This window comes from Ictalurus furcatus, chromosome 4 (assembly GCF_023375685.1).
Source record: "Ictalurus furcatus strain D&B chromosome 4, Billie_1.0, whole genome shotgun sequence".
Classification (NCBI taxonomy): Eukaryota; Metazoa; Chordata; class Actinopteri; order Siluriformes; family Ictaluridae; genus Ictalurus; species Ictalurus furcatus.
Genome location: NC_071258.1, coordinates 20,379,889 through 20,391,263, shown reverse-complemented (window position 1 = coordinate 20,391,263; position 11,375 = coordinate 20,379,889). Strand labels below are relative to the sequence as shown.

General features: G+C 37.0%; 1 protein-coding gene across 4 annotated transcripts in view; it reads right to left on the bottom strand.

Annotated features, from left to right (window-relative positions):
• Positions 1-2,627: 2,627 nt before the first annotated feature.
• Positions 2,628-11,375, bottom strand: part of aplp2 (amyloid beta (A4) precursor-like protein 2) — an 85,465-nt gene continuing 76,717 nt past the window's right edge. For 3 of the 4 annotated variants that reach the window (XM_053623270.1, XM_053623271.1, XM_053623274.1), the window contains 3 exons: positions 8,395-8,472; positions 4,380-4,556; positions 2,628-4,172 (listed from right to left, as the gene is read on the bottom strand). In XM_053623270.1, the coding sequence (XP_053479245.1) occupies positions 4,071-4,172; positions 4,380-4,556; positions 8,395-8,472 (357 nt within the window). In that variant the 3' untranslated portion in view covers positions 2,628-4,070. The remainder of the gene's footprint in view (positions 4,173-4,379; positions 4,557-8,394; positions 8,473-11,375) is intronic. The other variant, XM_053623273.1, reaches the window with a different exon arrangement.

The window sequence follows — 11,375 nt, the reverse complement described above, 5'->3', positions numbered from 1 at the left end:
TCATGTTGCGCACAACTGGAAGAGCACAGAAACGTGCAATGACAAGGTTCAGGCAATACCCATTACAGTGCATGTACACTGCCTTAGGTGCATCCTTCTTGATCAGAGCCTGAACACTGACATTTTTGCTGCTCATGTTGCTGGCACCGTCATACCCCTGCCCTCTGCAATCACCAAACTCTATGTTGAGGTGACTCAGCACATCTTTAATTGCGGTGACCAATTAACCAGAAACACTTTTCACTGCAAAGGTTAATGTAGTGCCTATATGTACAAGAAGAAAGTTCAACATAAGCCTGTATTATTTAAAAACCAATAAAGTAGGGTATATAGTTTTTTTCTGTTTTATTTTGATAAACATGACACTATATAACATTAAGATTATTACATGAAAATGGTTTTTACAGTAAAAACTCTTTTCATGTGATCTTAATGTTATATTATGTCATGTTTATCTAAATAAAACTATAAACTAATAAAATACAGACCCACTTTATTGGTTTTTAAATAATACAGGCTTATGTTGAACTTTCTTCTTGTACATACAGGCACTGTATTAACCTATTCAGTGAAAAGTGTTTCTGGTTGCTACATGTAAAATTCAGACGTCCGTTTATCTGTGAAATATTACATCTAATCCACTTTGTCTGCGGTAAAGAAAGCAAACACCGTGCGAGCGTCACTACGGGAAGCAGAAAGTGTCTGAGTTGATGCAACTCTCGCTGAACGATTACATCCAGCCGCAGCCGAACACACCTGAAGCCTCACTTTCTGTCCAATCACGTGCGCGAGTCACGTTGCGTGTCTGACTGTTTGAACCCCAGATCTTACTTTACAAGTCCTCGTTGACTCAGTCTGGCTGGTTCGTTGGTTTGTGATAAGTACTGTACTTTGAAAGTTGGATAATCAATACGTTACAATTAAATAATCACTAATTATTTGTCAGTAATTATTTGTTGTTTTTGTTTTGGTAATTTGGTGCTGGTATTTGGGATAGGGTGGGGGTTAAGGGTTAGTGTTTGGTGAAGGGGTGAATGTTAAGCTTTCACAAAAGCTTATCATTCACTATTTACTTAGAGTAAATAACAATGGCATCAGAAAAAGAAAGACTTCCCCTGTTTGGGAACATTTTCAGCTTACAACTTCTAATACTATTTACATATCACAATTTTGCCATGCCTTTGCTTTCATTAATTCAATGTATTATTATATTTAATATCTTAATTTCATATAACTTTATTCAGAAGGTGAGATGATTGGTGTGTGACTAGGAGCTTGTGTATGGAAACAGCACTTCATCCATGCTAAAGCCTCTGGTATACTTCGTTTTTTTTATGCCTTTCAAAGTATACTCCATTTGTACACGTATGCAGGTGGTCGACGCATGCGCATTACGACAACTACACCTCCTGGAGTTCAAGAGTCAGTACAGAGCAGTAAAAACAGGTCTTCTACTGTGAAGGACGACAACGAAGAAGAATCACAACACAAAAAGCAATTCTTGGGCAATGTCTCGCCACGATTAGCACCCATACACAAATCCTTATACTCTTTAAGGCTAGAATTATACAAATGCGGGTACTTACTGCACTCGTTTCAGTCAATTCCGTTTTTTCTTCAACTACCTTGAGATTTAATGGCACTGGGTCACTGTTGCCACCATGTAGATTGTAGACGTAGAATGTAGAATCTACATTGTAGAGCAACTAAACAGTGCAAAAGAATTAAATGCGCATGTCCGACCTGCGCGTACAAAGTAATTGCGGTAAAGTATACTTCACTTCTTACATGTACGCTAGGAACAGTGTACAGTACGCGTGACGCAAATTTCGTCGTCAGCAGAGTATGCGCGAATTTGACTTATTTTACCTTTTGAATTTGCACTATATTGATACTGGGAACTATTCCAAGTGCAGTAGGTTTTCATTTCACCTTTTGTAGGCTATTTAAATTGTTTACTTCTTGCTTTTTTGTATTGAAGGTTACACTGCATTACTTTTTTTAACCGTAGTATTTATTACTGTGAACTGTACACATTTACTTCAGCATATTATTTTACACAATAAAGAGATTCAGAATTGAAGTACTTTTTCATCATTTGATATGGTAGCATGTGATATGCACCATATGAATAACGCTTTTAATGCAGTTTCTGCAGTTCATATTTAGTTAACATGGTTTATGTCATGGTTTACAGTTTCATAACACTGGGGCACATAGTCAAAGCTAAAAAATCGCACTACGTTTGTGATGCGTTTTTGACACCAGTTGTGAGTGCTGTTATGGCAGTTGATAATAAAGCAACTGTTCACCATTCCAATGTGTTTTAAGTTATATAATATAAACATCATCGTCTACTATACCTACACTACTACTCGATCAATACCTTGCATTTCTTACTTCAGTTGACGTTATAGTCAACACACCGTTCACCGAAGGTACAAAATTACAGTACTGCCGTCTTCTTTTACTGACGTTCAGTTACATAGTGACAAACCGCTCCAAGTGGAGAATTATTCGGGGCTAAAGAAAAAATCTTCGACTACATCCCCAAATGCCCAGGCCAAGTTACACCCCTGATTACATATGTCTAGCTAGCCCCTTGATAAACTTATATAACCAGCATATCACAAAGTTTTAATTTTTTATTTAAGCAGACTGAATGAATTCAATTGTGCAGTGACATTATATATCCTTAATTACATTAAGTATGTTTCACAAATAATTTTAGATTTTATACATATACATTTATACATACTGTTCAGCATATTCCAATGTCAATATTCACTGAGAAAAAGTTAAAAGTTCCACTGTAACATTATTGGTCTCCTTCATATAGGGTGTTTTGCATGTAAAAAGGATAAATTATCAGGACATAGACGTATCATTTTCTAATTTAATTCTGCTGTTATCACAGTCATACTGCCACATTCCACTATAAAAATAGACACTGTGCCTCCTGTTACTATGGAAGAAGTGACTTTATTGATGTTTCCTGCTTGCAACCACAAAGTTGTTTTCAAGGAATCAGCTACTTTTAATCAATATATCAATCTTATATTAGTGTCCCCTTACCCTTCCCACAATCCAGCAGGCAATTACAGGGCTCAAGATCAAGCCAATACGGTGCATAGTGAAAGCCACAGGAAGAAGAACGAAATAGAAACAATTCTGAACTTTAAAAACAATGATAAATAAAAAAGCAAACATGTTAAAATATATTTTGTGTTTTGTAGAATTTTACCAGTTTTACAAAAGATCCAAATGCTGAATGTGGTCTCCAGCTCCCAGGTCTCATGATACTTTTTTGCTATCAGTGATCAGTATTTTACCAACTTCAAACAACTGCCTGATACTTTTGGCAAAAATATTGTCAATGGATGCAATCAGTAAACAGTTCTTTAATGCCAAATTGTGGTCAGTTTAGCACTACCAGTGAGTTAGAAAGCTTGAAGTGTCTCATGTGTGGTAAATGACATTAAATTGATGTTCACTAAACATGGGAGACTGGAGATTTCTACCAATAATCCTCTCTGCCTCAATCTAACAAATACCCACAATCTATAAAGTACACAATTTAATTTGACCAAACATGTGGTGCTGTGACAAATATGCCTTCTCAAACAATTCTATTTTACTTGAAACAAAACAAGTGTGCCTGAGAGAATTTAGTTTTAATACTAAAGTACATAAAGTAAATGAAATAATTTCACTCATTATACTTTCTCATTTTGATTTACAATACATTTAAGTTGGTACAAATAACCTGCATGTACAAGCAAGCTATGGAATGGAAAAACAAAAAGTTTTTCATAATTGGATTTATCAGATGATTCATAATCAGATTTTAAAATTAAATATGTTACCATTCAAAAGATTAAATTTAAGATTATAAACAGAGCTGCATGATACAGCAGTTGCAATAATAGAACTAGCTGCAGTGTTAAATAACTTGGTTTTGTTTCTTAATGAACTCAATACGCAAATCTGATTCTAAGAGAGCAGCTATATTATTGGTCAGTAGTATGTTCACCATTCTGTGGCCCCATATCACCCCCTGATGGTCCAAATTAGATATGCATCTGCTCCAGGTATTTGTAGGTGGGGTTTTCATAGCCATGGTTCTGCATCTTGCTCAGGTGACGCTCCTCAGGACTCAGCATAGGATCAACCTTTCATAAAAAATAAAATAATTATATATATATATATATATATTTATATATATATATATATATATATATATATATATATATATATATATATATATGTGTGTGTGTGTGTGTGTGTGTGCGCGTGTATTTACATGATCTACAAATCCCTCCCATTGATTTTATCCCATTTGCGTATTATTATAAGAAGTCTTTGTGTGTCAGACTGACCTCCACAATGCCATGGCTGATGGTGCCATACTGCCTCTTTCTTAGCAGGACCAGACTGATCACAATCACAGTTGATATAGCAACTGCAATCACCAACAAGCAAATCAGAGTACCATTTCCAAAGCTAAACTCCTCACCCAGGGGGTGAAATATCTCCTGGTTCCCCCTGTGACTGAACTGTTAAAACAGAAACAAACCATAAGCATGCTTTGATTTAGAGCTCGGTGAAAAGTTTCCATGAATATGTAAGTAACCAATAAAATGTTGACAATTAGCTATGTTTACACACAGTCTAATAATTCATTAATAACCTGACTGATAGCACAATAAGAATAAAAAAAGGTTCATATAAACACCTCAATCTCAACAGAGCAAATCTGATTGAATTTTCTACCACTCGACACTTTTAATAATCTGTTAATCAACATTTAAACTTTTTTCATCTGATTATTTTCACTATCAGAACCTGCATGAAAGTCCTGTATATGTGTTTTTGAGTGCTGGAAAAAATTCCAATAAGGAAACATTTTTGAAGCAGGTTCCAAGCACAAATGTATCTCAGTAAAGTTGCCTTAGCATTTTATATTTGCCAGACTTTCAGCAAGAATGCTAAAATAAAATATGATTCCAACTATCTAATTATATACAAATTGCATATGAACATACACTGCCTATAGACTGCTCATATAGCAGTTACATATTCATTCATTTGGTGAAACATCTTTCCATGTAAATTTAGTCACTTTAAAGAGTAAAAAAAGGTAAAACATTTTAAATAATGTCATGGCTATTAATACTGAAACATAATGCATATCAATTTCTTAATTTCTCAGTGGGTGAGTCTGTGATTGTGACCAGAAAATGAGTTCAAATCCCAGAGAGAAGGTGAGTGTTGGGCCCCAACTGTAGATAAAAAGTAGATTTACTGAGTTTATGTGATGGATTGAAGATGAACTTTGATACTTTGATCATATGCAGGCTACATTCCATGCATTTACATATAGACAAAGACACATGCTATACACTCAAATCATGCTTTTTTGAAACAAAATGGATTATATAACTGATGATACTTTTTGGGCCATAAGGAAATCTTCATGATCTCTTTTGCTCACATCTTCATTATAATAACCACTGATCTGTCATGTGTGTGTGCGTGTGTGTGTGCGCGTACGTGCGTGTAGTCCCCTTTGAAAGTATTGGAACAGCAAGGGCAATTCTGTTGTTTTTGCTGTACACTGAAAACATTTGGGTTTGAGATCAAAATATGAATATGAGATGATAAATCAGATTAATAGCTTTGAATGTCTACACTTGTTTTGAGCCTTGGGTTTCTCCTGTGAAGACTGCATTTCTTAAATAAGATAAACCAACATGAAGACTAGAGAGCTGTCTATATAGGAGAAAAGCAAACCATATTGAAGCTGAGAAAAGAGGGACATTTGAGCCATTGCACAAGCTTTGGGCATAGCCAATACCACAATTTGGAATGTCCTGAAAAATATAGAAACCACTGGTGTACTGAGCAACAGACACCAAATGGGTCGGCCAAGGAAAACAACAACAGCTAATGACAGAAACATTGTGAGACCTGTGAATAAAAACTAAAAACAACGGTCAGTGTCATCAACAACCTCTGGAACAGGCTCACTAATCTTTATTGATGACGTAACTCATGATGGTAGCAGCAGAATGCCCAACTAATTGGAAGGATTGTTGTTATTCAACAAGAACAGAACACACTGAACAGAACACAAAAAAAGGTCTTCATCATGGGAAAAATGGAAGGTTTTAGACTGGCCAAGTGAAGAGGACATGCAACCAAATATTAAGTGTTATTAACTTAATATTTTTTAACAAAAAAAAAAAAACCTAAAATTTGGGTCATCTGCCTCACAAGGTGCCATGTTCTAAGTTCTATCTTCTCATATACATCTTTTGATCTCAAACCCAACTGTCTTTAGCTCAGTCAATAGCAAAAAATAAATAAATAAATAAAATTACATATATATATATAAAATGTCACTGGTTCACTGGTTGTCCTTCCTTGGACAACTTTTGGTAGGTACTAACCACTGTATACTGTTTTGGAGATGCTCTGACCCAGTCATCTAACCATCACATTTTAGCCCTTGTCAAAGTCACATCAACTCACATCTCATGACTGTTCAGTTGCTGCCTAATATATCCCACACCTTGACAGGTGCCACCGTAATGAAATAATCCATGTTATTCATGTCACCTGTCAGTGTTTTTAATGGTATGGCTGATCAGCGTGTATATACATACATACACATACAGTCATGTAAAAAGCTAAGTACACCCCATGGATATTTGTACAAGCAAACATTTGATCATCTTTGAAACAGTGCCTATTAATAAAGTTGATATACTTAAACATCTACAGAAATTTATTTATTTTAATTAATTAATTTATTCAACAGAAATATCAATAGATGTGATATTCTTCTGTGAAAAAAGAAAATGGTAAATGGTCTGCATTTTTATAGCGCTTTTATCCAAAGCGCTTTATACTGTGTCTCATTCACCAATTCACACACACACCAATGGTAGCAGAGCTGCTATGCAAGGTGCTAACTTGCCATCGGGAGCAACTTGGGGTTCAGTGTCTTGCCCAAGGACACTTCGGTATGTGGAGTCATGTGGACCAGGAATCAAACCGCCAACCCTATGATTAGTGGATGACCCGCTCTACCACCTAAGCCACAGCCACCCGAGTAAGTACACAGTAAATACACCCTTGGCCTCAGAAGCTAGTATTGCCCTCTTTAGCAGAAATAACTTCTTGTATGCGTTTTGCATAGTTGTCCACCTGGCAATTTTTGACCACTCTTCCATGCAATATTCTTTCAGGGTTTTCTTACATGTACTGCCCATTTCAAATCCCCCCACAACATTTTTTTTGGATTCAAATCCGGGCTTTGACTAGGCCATTCCATAACCCTCCATTTCTTCTTTTTGAGCCATTTCTTGGTGGATTTGCTAGTGTGCTTAGGTCATTATCCTGTTGAAAGGTCCACTTTCAGTTCAACTTCAACTCACGGACAGATGGCCTCACATTATCTTCAAGCACTCTTTGATATGATGCAGAATTCATAGTTGAATCAATGAATGCAAGCTGTCCAGTCCCTGAGGCAGTGAAGCAACCCCAAACCATAAAATTTCCACCACCGTGCTTCACAGTTGCTATGAGGTGCATCTCCTGAAAAGCTGTTTTTGGTCTGCACCAAACATGTCTGCTGTTACTGTGGCCAAACAACTCTATCTTTGATTCATCTGTCCAGAGCACATTATTCCAAAAGGCCTGGTGTTTGCCTATATGCTCATTGGCAAACTGTAGTCTTGCTCTAATGTTCTTTATAGACAGAAAAGGCTTTTTCCTGGCACACCTCTCATAGAAATCAAATTTGTGCAATCTCTTTCTGATTGTAGAAGCATGCACTTTGACACCAACAGCTGCAAGACTTAATAGCAGATCCTGTGATTAAATTTTGGAGTTCTTAGAGACTTCTTTTTGCATGAGATGATCTGCACTTAGGCAAATAATTTGGAGGTCTTTTTAAATCCCTTGCCAGACTCATAGGTATCCACAACCTTTTTTTTCCTGAAGGCCTTACTGAACTCTTTAGATCTTGGCATGACACCACACACGACATGTGAGAGATTTAAATAAGACAGGTTCCACCTGCACTCCCTAAGCAGGTTCTAATCACTGGCACTCAATCTTGAACACCTGATAAATGTAGGGGTGTACTTACTTTTTCCAATTTACTGATCTGATTAAAAAAAAATTAAACTCTGAAAATTACAACAAAATATTAATTTGATAGAGTGCATCACCTTTATTAATAGGCATTGTTTCAAAGAGGATCAAATGTTTGCTTGTATCTTATATAAAATGTACACACACCCCAAATATTAATTGGTAAAAATTATTTTTGTAAAACTAAAAAAAGGCCTGCTGTACCAAAGAGTGGAGGGAAAAAATACTCACCAGAGGATCAACATTCCAAATGCTGACTTTCTCAGCACTGTAAATCACTTCCTTATCATCCATTGTCTCATCAATCACCTGCCAACACAGACAGGCAGCTGTAATTACTCACTCTGGGAGTGTAAGTGCGAATTAGACAGTCTGGGCCATATTCAGAGCCATGTTACGCACACATAATGAGGTGTTAATACCAAAATGGCACACAACAGTATTTAGACATACGCTATATGGCCAAAGTATGTGGACATGTGACCACTGCTTGTTGAACAGCCCATTCCAAAACCATGGGCATTAATATGGAGTTTGCCCCTCCAACAGCCTTTATTTTTTTTTTGGGAAGGATTTCCACTAGACTTTGGAACATGGCTGTTGGATTTGAGTCAATTCAGCCACAAGAACACATGGGAAGTCAGGCACTGATGATGAGCAAGGATGCCTGTGGGTGGGGTGGGGTGGGCGGCTTAAATTCACTGAAGTTAAGGTCAGAATTCTGTGCAGGCCACTTGAGAAATTCTACTCCAACTTTGGCAAACCATGTCTTCATGAACATTGCTTGTGCACAGGGGCATTGTCATACTGGAACTGCTTTTGGCCACATAGTTCCAGTGAAGGGAAATCTTAATGCTAATGCATACAAAGACATTCTGGACAACTGTGAGCTTCCAACTTTGTAGCAAAAGTGTAGGGAAGGCCCACATATGGGTGTGATTTTCAGGTGTCCATCATGCAGACATGTGCACTACTCGAATGGCTTCATGAGAATTGCACACATGGATTTTGCCAAAAAAAAGGCATGTCTCAGTTTTACATGATTCAGACCTTCAACTTAAGCTGATTTTCCGATATTGACACAAGCAAGAAGGATTAAGTCCAGCACCAGTGACTGACAGTTTAACTAACCACAATGTCATGCTGAAATTCATGAAGACCAATAGACTCAATAAATTTTGGAATGCCATGCCTACATTAATATGACAATTAACTAATCATATTTAAAAATAGGATATGCTGGATGAAGTGCTATTTAATAAACTGCTGAATAATGAAGGTGGAAGCCATATTGTTCAATTAAGTGATTAATGCATTATAAAAGTTGTTAATGTGATAATTACAGGTAGGACTGTTATGCAGTTATATATTGGTACTACACTAAACAAAATTTCCCTTGCTTTTTTGTTACACCTTATGAACTTATGACAAAGAAAAAAGTGATGTTTCTTCAGTATGCACTTTCTATGCCTGATTCTTTTTCTTTCAGAAAGAGAAACATCATCTCAGACACTTCTACTGAAGAAAAATCTAGCAACCTTGAAGGTGTGAACTACACGCAGATCATTTTAATAACCTGAATAGGCCACCAAGAGGCATAGCTTGACTCTTAATAGAGAACACCTTCCCTGTGTAAATTGCAGTTTATGAAGTTGTTGGCACCTTTCAAGAGAATGGTTCAATATGACTACGATATATTTTTTAAAATAAATCACATTTTTATAGGTATATAACAGACTATATATTGCCTATACAGATTAGATATATTATATATAGACTATATACATTATATTATATTAATATACAACCCCAATTCCGAAATAGTTGAACAGTAGGGAAAATGCTAATAAAAACAACAAGGAGTGATTTGTAAATGTACTTTGACTTGTATTTACACAAAAAGACGTATAAAGACAAGATATATGACGTTTTACATAATCAATCGCATAGTTTTTGGAAGGTACATTTTTATTTTGAAATTGATGCATGCAACACGTTCCAAAAAAGTTGGGACAGAGGCAATTAATAGTGATGTGACAAGTTGAAATTAGGTGGTGATGTGAAACAGGTGAAGCAACCGTCTAATCATAGTATGATAGTACAATAAGGAGCCTCCAAAAAAGGCCTAATCCTTCAAGAGCAAGGATGTGTCGAGGCTCGCCAATCCGCCAACAGATGTGGCAGCGAATAATCCAACACTTTGAGAACAACACTTCCCAAAGACAAATGTTTTTTGGGGGGGATTTTGGGACATTTCACCTTCTACAGCGCACAATATAATTAAAAGATTCAAGGAATCCGGTCAAATCTTGTGCGTAAAGGGCAAGGATGAAAATCACTTCTGAATGCGTGTGATCTCTGATCCCTCAGACGTCACTGTCTTAAAAACCATGATGGATATCCCGACATGGGCTCAGGAATTCTTTGGTAAACCTTTGTCAGTCAACACCATCTGCCGCTGCATCCACAGATGCAAGTACATCAACACTGTCCAGAAGCGCCGCTGACTTCTCTGGGCTCGGTCTCATCGGAGATGGACAGTAGCACTGTGGAATTGTGTTTTGTGGTCCGACGAGTCAAGATTTCATTTAGTTTTTGGTCAAAAGAGCCGTCATGTTCTCAGGGCCAAAGAGGAAAAGGACCATCCAAGCTGCTATCAGCGTCAGGTCAAAAAGCCAGCATCTGTCATGGTATGGGGGTGTGTCAGTGCCCATGACCCATGGTAACTTGCACATCCGTGAGGGAACCATTATTGCAGAAAGACATTTACACATTTTGGAAAAACATATGCTGCCATTCAGACGTCGTCTTTTCCAGGGAAGTCCCTGCATTTTTCAGCAGGACAATGCTAAACCACATTCATATATATATATATATATATATATATATATTTTAGAGATGCACCGATGTATCGGCCAATAATCAGTATCGGCCGATAAAGGCTATTTTTCATGCTATCGGCCGATAGTTTAAAAACATCCGATGATCAGGGCCGATTATATCCTGTCAATCAAAAGAGGGCAAAAGAGTTTGTAATCTCTGTAAGCTCTGCACCGCTAAAATTTTACACCGGACGCTGCAGCAGTGAAGCGGCATCGAGTCTAACTCCCAATCCCCCCCACCCCGCGCTATTTGCACTGAATTAAAGGGCCAGTATTAATAACATTCAATAAGTTAAGAAACCTTACTTTAATCTTCAGAATTTATAATGT